Source organism: Epinephelus moara, chromosome 6, assembly GCF_006386435.1.
Source record: "Epinephelus moara isolate mb chromosome 6, YSFRI_EMoa_1.0, whole genome shotgun sequence".
In the NCBI taxonomy this organism is placed as follows: domain Eukaryota; kingdom Metazoa; phylum Chordata; class Actinopteri; order Perciformes; family Serranidae; genus Epinephelus; species Epinephelus moara.
In genome coordinates this window covers 40,077,963-40,089,703 of record NC_065511.1, presented here as the reverse complement: position 1 = coordinate 40,089,703, position 11,741 = coordinate 40,077,963, and the positions used below count along the sequence as shown (strand labels likewise).

Genomic DNA, 11,741 nt, shown 5'->3' with positions numbered 1-11,741 from the left:
TTTTATTTATATAGCACCATTCATACACAAGGCAATTCAATGTGCTTTACAAGAGAAATACATTAAAATAAAACATTAAAGGAACAATAAAATTGTGTTTGAGATCATTAAAAACAAAAGCTAAAAGCAAGACAATAAATAGTTAAAAACAGTGCAGAAAATGCATTTAAAAAGCAAACATAAAGCAAAAGCAACAGCAGACAAATATAAAAACAATAGCTACAGATTATCCTAACAATAAGTTACATATCTAGTTCACTGGTAAGCTGCAGTAAATAGTAATGTTTTAAGCCCTGATTTAAATGAGTTGACAGTTTCAGCCGACCTCAGATATTCTGGAAGTTTGTTCCACAGGCGGGGAGCATAGAAACTAAAGGCTGCTTCACCTTGTTTGGTTTTGATCCTGGGAACACTGAGTAAACCTGTTCCAGATGATCTGAGGGGTCTGGATGCTTCATAACGTACAAGTATATCAGAGATGTATTTAGGCCCGAGACCATTTAGTGCTTTATAGACAAGTAACAAGATTTTAAAGTCTATCCTTTGACACACAGGAAGCCAGTGCAGTGACTTAAGCACTGGTGTAATGTGCTCCACTCTCTTGGTGTTGGTGAGGACTCTGGCAGCAGCGTTCTGGACGAGCTGCAGTTGTCTGATTGATTTTTTACTCAGGCCTGTGAAGACACCGTTACAATAGTCCAGCCTGCTGAAAATGAAAGCATGAACAAGTTTTTCTGTATCTTGTTTAGACAGAAATTCTTTTATTCTTGCTATGTTTTTAAGGTGGTAGTAGGCTGATTTAGTAATTGTCTTAATGTGACTATTGAAATTTAGGTCTGAGTCCAGAACTACACCAAGATTTCTGGCTTGATTTGTAGGTTTTAGTGTCATGGCGTCAAGGTGAGCACTGACTATTGATCTTTGTTCTTTGGGGCCAAAAACAACTATCTCAGTTTTGTCTGTGTTTAGTTGTAGAAAATTCTGGCACATCCACGTATTGATTTCGTCAATGCACTTATTTAGTAGATATAGGGGACTGTAGTCATCTGGTGACACTGTTATGTAAAGTTGTGTGTCATCTGCATAAGTATGGTAGGAGATGTTATGATATTCCATAATCTGAGCAAGAGGGAGCATATAGATGTTGAACAGAAGAGGCCCAAGAATGGACCCTTGAGGAACTCCACATGTAATTTTTGTTCGCACAGATTCATAATTGCCAAGTGACACAAAGAAATCCCTGTCTTGTAAATAAGATTTAAACCAATTTAGCACAGTGCCAGAAAGTCCCACAAACTTTTCTAGTCTGTCGAGCAGTATCTTATGGTCAACTGTGTCGAATGCAGCACTGAGGTCCAGTAATACCAGAACCGAAATCTTTGATGCATCACTGCTCAGATGAATGTCATTTAAAACTTTTACAAGTGCAGTCTCAGTGCTGTGATGTGCTCGAAATCCAGACTGAAAGGCATCAAAGGAATTGTTTTGCTCCAAGAAGGTGTTAAGTTGCTGAAAAACAACCTTTTCAATGATCTTTCCTAAAAATGGTAGGTTTGATATGGGCCTGTAGTTATTTATTACTGAGGCATCCAGATTAGGCTTTTTTAAGAGAGGTTTAATGACTGCAGTCTTCAGGGCCGTTGGAAAAAGGCCTGACTGAAGAGAACAGTTGACTATCTGTAGTATATCTGATGCTATGCAGTTAAAAACATCTTTAAAAAAGCTTGTAGGCAGAGTGTCAAGGCAGCAGGTAGTGGACCTAAGGTTTCTAACTATGTCTGTCAAAGTAGCATAATTTAATGGGTGAAAAAGTGCCAAATTAACTGGAGTAGTCTTATGAGGCACAGGTGAAATAGCCACTGTGTTGGAGTTACAGACTGTCTGTCTTATCTTTAAAATCTTGTCTGTGAAAAAAGAAGCAAAGTCATTGCATGCCTTGGTGGATAGCAGTTCAGGAGGGACTGACGCTGATGGGTTTGTCAGTCTGTCAACAACAGTAAATAAAGTCCGTGCATTGTTGTTATTTTTGTTGATAATCTCAGAGAAAAAGGACTGCCGCGCCCTTTTTAGCTCCAAGCTATAGATGTGCAGACTTTCCTTATAGATGTCATAATGAACCTGGAGTTTGGTTTTTCGCCACCTGCGTTCTGCTTTTCTACATTCTCTTTTTTGAGCTTTTACCCGTGTGGCGTTCCTCCATGGTGGTTTTTTCTTACCAGAGACAACTTTGACCTTCATGGGGGCAATATTGTCCATAATATTCATAGCTTTAGAGCTGAAACTATGAACCAGATCATTGACAGAGACTGAGGGCAGAGCTGGTGTGGGTATAAAATCCTGGGTGAATAGTGTACAGGTGTTTTCGTTGATATAGCGTTTTCTGATTACCTCTGTTGTAATTTTACTGGTGTCAGCGGAGATGGCCATTTTAAAGAAAACACAGTAATGATCAGAAAAGGCAACATCAGTCACCACAACCTCAGAAATGTTGAGCCCTTTGGAGATAATTAGATCTAAAATATGTCCCTTATTGTGTGTTGGCTCTGTTACATGCTGGGAAAGTTCAAAGTTGTCCAGGATGTAGAAAAGTTCTTTCGCACTGCCATCTTTGGGATTATCAATATGAATATTAAAATCACCCACTATAACAACACAGTCAAAATCAATACAGACAACAGACAATAGTTTAGAAAAGTCATCAACAAAGTGTGCACTATATTTTGGAGGCCTGTAAATGGTTACTAATACTGCTTGACAGGAGGATCTCAACTGCAGTGCAACATATTCAAAAGACTCAAACTTCCCATATGACAACTGTTTGCACTGGTAAACATCCTTAAATAAAGTGGCTACTCCACCTCCTTTCCTAAGTTCTCTAACTGAGCTGATAAAATGGAAGTTTGGGGGGGCTGATTCAATAAGTACTGCTGCACTGTTGTTTTCATTTAACCAAGTTTCAGTTAAAAACATAAAATCAAGGTTTCTCTTGATAATAAAATCATTAATTAATAGTGACTTGCCAGCCAGAGATCTGATATTTAATAAAGCTAAATTTAGTGTACTAACATTGTCTGACACAGTCTGTGGCTGACACATAACTGGAGTCAGATTAGATAGAGTAGCTGTGCGCTTCAAGTACACATTGTTTTTCCTGATGCTAGTCAAAACAGGAATGACAGACCTTGGAAATGACTCTGGCTGATACTTTTCAATTTCAAGATGTGTTTGACCATGCCACCGGCTATTTAAGATCGCTGGTATGTTTAAGGAAGCGGCATGGGGCCTGTCTCATCTCTGACAGGCACCTGAGTGATGACGTCTTGGGCTACTATTTAAGAGTTCAACAATTTGACTGAGCTTTAGTGTGGCAGCTTTAACTAACTCCTTGATTGGTGAGCGTGGTGGAGGGGGGGAGGGTTGACGCTGGCTCCGTGGTGATTGTGGTGGTGGTGGGGAGGGTCGACATTGGCTCCTTGGTGGTTGTGGTGAAGGGCAGGTGGGGGGTTGTTGGATCCCTGACTGGGACAGGGACATCCTCTGAATGCCTTGGGTGATGTGGAGCAAAGGGTCAGGTGAAGGGGGAGAGATGCAGGCTGTCTGTCTCTGTGCCCCGTACTTGTCCTTGGCTCTTATCTGCCCATGAGTGAAGCATGCCGATGTCAGCCATGTATTCAGGGCAAGGAGTCTGGTAAAAGAATCGATTCCTTTCCCCAGGGTTGGAATGGGGCCAGAAATGAAAACACATTTTGTGACTGACAGTCACTCAGTTTCTCCAGGAGCAGGGAAAAGTCTTTTTTCAGGATCTCAGAGTCAGTCTTTCTTCGTAGAATGTCAAAAGACCCAGCATGGATGATGATCCTCATGTTACTTGGGTGTGTAGAGAGGATCACTGGCAACAGCTCGGTTAGCTCCCCGACAGACGTGTCAGACACTGTTAGATTTTCAGTCTTTGCCATTCTTACATGCTTGGTTATTGAGTCCCCAATCAGGATGGTGTCTGGTTGATCAGATGTGGGGTTGGGGATATTTCTGTTAGCTCTTGGTCTCTTAGGTGTGGTGTTAGCGATAGTAAGCACTGTCTTAACTGTAACCTTAGTTAGCAATTTCACTGTGATATAACTGTTAAGAGTCTCACTGTAAAATAACAGTATGGTGCTGGCAGCGGAGGTGTCAGTATCTTACTATTATTTTACAGTGATTTTGACAGTATATCACAGTATATTGGATGACAGTATTTGATCCTAGGGTAACTGTGGGGTTTTACAATAAGTTTACAGTAGCCTATATGCTAGAGTAAAATCTGCTACTTTTCTAATGATGCATACAAATGCAAATGCAAAAGTTCCTTTGGAAGCCAAGAAGGAGAGCCAACGGTAACCTCCGAGGCCGAAAAATGAAGCCAACGCCAAAAATTGCATTTCCTCTAATGGCCACTAGAGGCAGGCTCCAGCTAGTCAATCCTCAAAGACCCCCTTGTTAAAATGCCCATCTTTACAGCAAAAATACACATGTTTACAGCCTGGTGAAAACAACGGTTTTGATCTATAGGCTATTTCAACAGTCGTGATGGCTGCACAAAGGTAAATATTTAAATAACTCACCTGTGGCCACTTTGAGTAACAGGCTGCCTGCGAGGCATCGCTACACTCTAGGAGTCAGATCCACCTCTCCCTCCTCCACAGCTCCAACCTCTTGTTCAAATATGGTCACTTTTGGCTCAAAACAAATAAACAAACAAAACAATACAAGTAAAACTAAGATGGCGACAACTGAGTCCACAAACCAATGGGTGATGTCTCTGTAGCTACGTCCATTATTTTATAGAGTCTATAAACACACATGCATGTGGAGGTCTGGGAGAGGAAGTGTGTCCATCTGTTGAATGGGCATGTACCTAAACTCAATTTTAAACACTAACTGCAGTCTCAGCCATTCATTTCTATTGACCAGTCATTTTAACTGCCAACACCAGGTCTTCAAAAGTTAAATTAAAAACCCCAAATCTAATCAAAATTTATTTTGTGTGTTCAGATGTTCTCTATAGACAAAGTCATGGGACAGATATAACAATGAGATTAAATGAACAACTTTTTCAGAGAGAAAACTTAATAATACTGTAATAGTGAAACAAATTCAACCAGAACTCAACAGGATGGTAAAAGTAACAAAACTCACTAACATATTTAACAACAACTTCAACAACTTCAGTTGTACGTTTGTCATCACAAGTTAACAGCACCACTACAGGACAGTTTCACCAACACAGGGTGAAGTCGAACAGAGTGACCTGGCAAACATTATGTTGGTGAAACTAGTTCTGGGAAATGGCAGGAAATCACACACACACGGAAGGTTAGGTATGATGTTTGTCTGAGGAAGAGTATAAGAATATTTGGTGAACTGTTCTGCTGTGCTGTCTCGTTGTTGTTGCGGTGTGTGAAGTTGTCAGCTGTGTTCACAATAAAATACCCACTAAAGGCTGTGAACTGACCTCATGTCATCGAGTCATTCCCTGCAGTCAAACATGTTCAGACATGTTTTCAGAGTTCAGACATGTTTTCAGAGTTCAGACATGTTTTCTGAGTTCAGGCTTCAGGGCAGTGGTACTCCAAATAAATTTTCATAGTGGTGGTCAGATGGAGCCACTGAAAATCTTAGCATGACACACCAAAATCAACGTGGAGGTGTGAACCATCCAATGTGCAGCGAAGGATTATAAAAAAAGATTATAGGCTAAATCCTAACTGTGGGCCACAGATGAAAAAGTGTAAAAGTGAACCACCACATCACTGGCGATAAAGACAAAAGACAACTGACATAAAGGGAAACTCAACTGCCACCATATTTGTAGGAGACTAGGGGAAAAAAGGAGTTACATAAGGTGCTGAGTTGAAGACCTTCAGGGGAGGGAAGGTCCAGTTCATCTTTAAAACCAGTTTTCCCACTTTCTGGTATCACTGATAACAAGCAGCCGACACTGCAACGGGAACTGCCCATTGGTGCAACGGCCCATTGGTTCGACCATATTAAACCCATTGTTCCGAAGTCCGTTCCGAAATCATCATGATGCCCTGTGGTTAAGGTCCGGTTAGGTTTAGGCACAAAAACCACTTGGTTAGGGTCAGGAAAAGATCATGGTGTGGGTTAAAATGAAAAGAAAGTGACAAACACATAAGCTGTGAGCCTGCTCTGCCTCAAGCCTTTCCCAGCTGACCCAGAGCCGGTGTTGTGTCGAAGTATGTTTCCCCATCAATATGCGTTTCCCTCCTCCTAAACCTTACCCAAACCCTTAGCGCTAACCCTAACCACGGCGGGGGGCGCTACACATTAACTGAAGGGAAATATTATTCGACAAGGGAACACATCTCGATACAACACCTGTCGCGGCGCACCTACGCCCGCCGCGAGCCGTTCAGCACCGCGGACAGTCGGACTAATGGGATGTCGAACCAATGGGCTGTCGGACCAATGACATGGACCCCACTGCAACAGGACTGCTGACTCTCCAACCTTCGGTAACACTTTACAATAAGGTACACAAAATTAGAGTAGTTACTGAGGAACTAATGAGGAACGAATGAGGAACTAATGACGTACAAATGAGGAGCGAATGAGGAAATAATGAGGAACGAAAGAGGAACAAATGAGTAGTTACTGAGGAACTAAGGTACACAAAATTAGAGTAGTTACTGAGGAACTAATGAGGAACTAATGAGGAACGAATGAGGAACTAATGAGGAACACATGAGTAGGTACTGAGGAAACAAAATTAGAGTAGTTACTGAGGAACGAATGAGGAACTAATGAGGAACGAATGAGGAACAAATGAGTAGTTACTGAGGAACTAAGCTACACAAAATTAAAGTAGTTACTGGGGAACTAATGAGGAACTAATGAGGAACGAATGAGGAACTAATGAGTAGTTAATGAGGAACTAAGTTACACAAAATTAGAGTAGTTACTGAGGAACTAATGAGGAACTAACTATTAGTTAATGGTCAATTCTTCATTGATTCAGTACTCACTACCTACTCATTTTGATGTCTCACTTTACTTTAGGGTACACAAAAAGGGTAGGTAATGATTAAGTAATAGTTAGTTCATCATTAGTTCCTCAGTAACTGCTCTAATTCTGTGTACCTTAGTTCCTCAGTAACTACTCTAATTTTGTGTACCTTATTGTAAAGTGTTACCCAAACTTCAATCAAACTTTAAACCAGTCTCCACCTTTCCTACTTTAAGTCTATGGTTCAGCTTTTTCAGACCTTCAAAAGGTTTTCAACATATTCTCACTTCCAACTCGTCACATTGCTGCTTGTTCAGTGGACTTTTGAAGTCTACATACTGGGCTGCCCTGTTGTTGATGCTCCAGGACACCATGTCAGTTTATGCCTGGTGCACACATTGTGTCTTTTCAAAACACACCTCCAGTATCACAGGCAATGTGCCGTTTCTGCTCTTTAGATGTATACAGTCTTTTTCAGGATAAACTTACAACGTCGGTAAAACACCTCGTATTTACGGTTATTTCCTTGTGCAACAAACGCACGTGGTTAGGTTTAGGAATCAAAGAGGGAATGGAGGATGGTGTGGCTGCACACCACTGCTCCAGACCAACAACAGCAGGCTGGCTGCACACCACTGCTCCAGACCAACAACAGCAGGCCATAATTTGGTTTACTGTACCGCTGTGCTGTATCAAGGATGACTATACTAGTCACTAAACAGTGAAACCTATATGCTGTCTCCAGTGGCGATTGCTCTAAGACTGCAAGGGAAGCTCAGCTTCCCCTAAAATGTCAAAAAATAAGAATAAGTGGTCAAATATGTACTGTTGTGTTTACATTTCATTGACTAAATATGCGCTAGAACGCGTTGAACTTTTGTTCAGAATCAGCTACTTATCACAGGTCACTGACGCGACTTTCTTCTCATTCATTCCCGTAGCGTCACAGTGCATTAAACAGTGTTGAAGCTCAGCGTCCAAAGACTTCAATGGGGAAGCATAGAGTGGGTTGTTCCACTGCAGCGAAACTAGACAGTCATTGGATAAATGCTCGGTTTTGTCCCAACCATCGGACGCTCAGTGTCTCTGGGGGTCTATGGGGCAGTGGGCTGGCCTCGGCTGGCCTGGACGCTGGGCTTCTGCATGATGATTGGATGATCTGTCTGACGCTGAATCCCTTTTTGATTGACAGCAAAATGAGCGAATCAGCGATCTTGAAATATAAACCACCACCGGAGCATTTTTCAAGTTTCATTCCGTTGTTCCGAGTTGATCTGGAGACGTTTTCAATCCTCTTAGTGACTTTTTCTTTGTTAAAAACGATTAGCGACAAATCTAGCATCTTTTTCTGGTGTTATTGGAGACTGTACTCGTGTTTGGAGACTCTGACTTCTGTCGCTCTGCAGTTACTGTCCCCAACGAGCAGCGGGTGCTGCTGTGAGCCCCTCCACCGTCCCAAAGCACTCACAGGCGGTCACACTAGCCTCGCGCATCAGCCCCAGAGGGTAGAATTTACGTATAAATAAACGGACACATTTTATGATGTAGGCCGAAAATGAGCTTCCCCTCCTTGAAAGACCAGCAGCCGCCACTGGCTGTCTCCTGTCTGTGTGTTCTGACTGACACCCCAGGGCGAATGCAACCTAAACATTCCTCAACCAGTTCCATCTATGGAGTGAAAACACTCCAAGTAAGACCTGTAACAGAGACATGAACTGACTGAAACCCCTGGAGTCATCCTTGAAGTGGCCTCCTCTGTGACATGAAGCCCCTGAAGCAGGTTCAGCCAGCCAATCAGGACCGACCAGCTCACCTCTGGTCCACATATATCTCCGGTCGTCATCACTGCTCTCTCTCTCACATCTGCTTCTCTACCTGAAGCCATTCACACAGGTGAGTACAAACTGTTTTCATACTTCATCACAGTCAGGCTGTCTTAGAGCTGCAACTTTTGTGTCAGCATTATATTGTTGGTTTATATCTTCTTCTTCTTTTTTATTAGACTAACAGTCAAAACTCAAAAAGATTCAGTTTACTTATTTTGATGAATGAATCATTCACAGGTAAAAAAAAATATATCTATGTGATAAATAAGAAAGAGAGAAAAAAAACACTATCAACAAGCACACCATATTCACATTCAATAAATAAAAACAACTCTATTATTGCACATTTGTAATTTGTGTTATGTGTTACAGTTAGCTGGTCAGTCAAGCTGTGTTTAGTGCAGTTATGGCTCTTACATAAAAGCTGTTTCTCAGTCTATTTGTTCTTGACCTCAGAGTCCTGAACCGTCTGCCAGAGGGCAGCAGTTCAAAAAGTGCGTTTCCAGGGTGGGTTGAATCCCTGAGGATGTGTTGAGCCTTCCTGAGGCAGTAAGAGCTGTGCGGTGACTCCAGGGAAGGAAGGTCGCAACCAATGATCCTCTGGGCTGAGGCGACGACTCTCTGCAGCGCTTTTCTGTCTGCTGCTGAGCAGCTGGAAAACCACACGCTGATGCAGTATGTAAGAATGCTCTGAATGGAGCGTTTGTAGAAGGATACAAGCAGTTTCTGATTGAGGTCGTTGTTTTTCAGAATCCTCAGATAAAAGAGTCTCTGCTGTGCCTTTTTGATGGTGGCTCTGGTGTTTGAGCTCCAGGTCAGGTCGTCCTTGATGTACACGCCCAGGTACCGGATGTTGGGGACCCTCTCCACACACTCCCTGCCAATGAACAGGGGCTGGATGTGTGTTGTCTTCCTCCTGAAGTCTATTACGATTTCTTTTGTCTTGTTAGTGTTGAGGATTAGGTTGTTTGCTTTGCACCATACAGACAGCTGCTCCACCTCATCCTGGTACGCAGACTCGTCCCCTCCTGAAATGAGCCCCACCACAGTGGTATCATCAGCAAACTTTATAATGCTGTTGCTGGGGTGTATGGCGCTACAGTCGTGTGTGTAGAGTGTGTATAATAGTCGTGTGTGTAGAGTGTGTATAATAAGGAGCTCAGCACACAGCCCTGAGGGGAGCCGGTGGTGAGGCTGATGGCTGGGGAGACATGGGGTCCCACTCTCACCCTCTGGGGGCGGTCTGTCAAAAAGTCAGGTCAAATGGTCCAAATCATTGAAATGTGTTGGTGAGGTCACAGTTTGTGTCTCTCTTGTATTAACATCACATGTGTTACATGTTATTGTTCAGGGAGAGACGACCATGCCCACTCAGAGACCAGAAAAGTAAACCATTTTCTACCACTGACACAGCTTGTAGTGGGTTATCTTCTGTCATAGAGTATCTCTGTGGGATCCAGTTCCCGCCCATGCACTCGTATGACCAATCACGAGCAGTGCAATTTATCACGACCACACTGATCGATACACACAGCTGTAAATCTTGACATCAACATCAACCTCCGTTTTTATAGCAACGAATAACTAATTAAGACCAAACTTATCAGAAAAACAAAAACCTATACTGCACATAGCCACCAGGGGGCGATTGGGGTGTTTTGCATTCACTTTTCGGGAGCTGTCATGCTGTCCATCTTAACCATGCAGTCTATGTTCAAAACTGATAATCTGAGCTGTGTGAGTGTGTGTGTTTCATAACTAGTAACATAATAGCGTGCACTGCGTCCTGATGTAATTACCTCGCACCACTGGTTAACATCTGTTTCTTCTGCAAAATATAAACCTGGGGACAATGAATCGTTAACATGTATAGATACTTAACACATTAAAACAGGACTGTTATGGAACTCAAAACGTTAACTGTACTGGTGTTAGTCTATGCAGATTGTGAACTCAGAGAACAGGTTAGACTGCAGGGAGACGGATTGTGTTCTCCATTCCTGTGTTGTCGACTCTACATGTCAACATATGTCACGTTAAGAACATGTGTCTCCTCTCTGGCAGGTTTGAAGTCGTCTCCTCATCATGTCAGACAGCAGCAGAACTGTGGAGGATGTGAGGAGCCTTATTCAGTCCAGAAAAGGCTTCAATCCACAACAGATGATGAAGTTCTTTGACAACTGGGCAGAGACGTATGAACAGGTCAGTGAGCAGAAACTCTTCCTCCATCGGGTCTGATGGATTAAGTATTAAACACACTCTCTGTAGGCATTAAATGTGCCCATGAAAACATATCTGACGGCTTAAAACAGCAGGTACCACACCTTATCTTACCTGACCTGATCTGATCTCACCTTTCTTCACCCGTTCAGAGCCTAATTATGTTTGTAATGGTGGGTGTCTTATCAGACACAATGGTGGACTCACAAATGAAGACTGAGAAGAAATCCACATTTTAGGGTTTTTTAATGCAGTCAGGGTCAGCACACGAAAGGCAGTCGGCACAGACAGAGGTAACCAAATCAACAGGCAAAAACTCACTGGTCTAAATAGGAAAAAGGTCAATCTCAGGTGGAAAGCCATAGTTCAGTCAGGACACGTCAAGCTCAGCTCACATCCCAGCAACATCAGCTAATTTCAAACAGAACAATCAACTGATGGATCAGCCTCCTCCACTCACTTGGACAAACTATCAACATTCAGTGACCGGCGCTATGGCAGGTGTCACAGTACACGACATTTCGCAGGAGGCAATTGATGATTTTTGGGGACATAACGATCAGATGTCATTGAGAAGTAACCAAAAGGGCCTAAACTACGCATTGGAGGGATATATTCATCATTTTATTGTTGAGAAGGTCGATGAAAAGCTTAAATTACAAGCTAAAATTTACAGGTCACAGTGTACG

The 11,741-nt window shown here is 42.5% G+C and overlaps 2 protein-coding genes across 2 annotated transcripts in view; one reads left to right on the top strand and one right to left on the bottom strand.

Annotated features, from left to right (window-relative positions):
• The window catches only part of LOC126391427 (methyltransferase-like protein 27), a 37,963-nt gene that overhangs the window by 19,287 nt on the left and 6,935 nt on the right, over positions 1–11,741 (bottom strand). The window lies entirely within an intron of this gene.
• Positions 8,780–11,741, top strand: part of LOC126391426 (methyltransferase-like protein 27) — an 8,129-nt gene continuing 5,167 nt past the window's right edge. The window contains exons 1-2 of the mRNA XM_050046190.1: positions 8,780–8,899; positions 10,897–11,034. Of these exons, the coding sequence (XP_049902147.1) occupies positions 10,918–11,034 (117 nt within the window). The 5' untranslated portion in view covers positions 8,780–8,899; positions 10,897–10,917. The remainder of the gene's footprint in view (positions 8,900–10,896; positions 11,035–11,741) is intronic.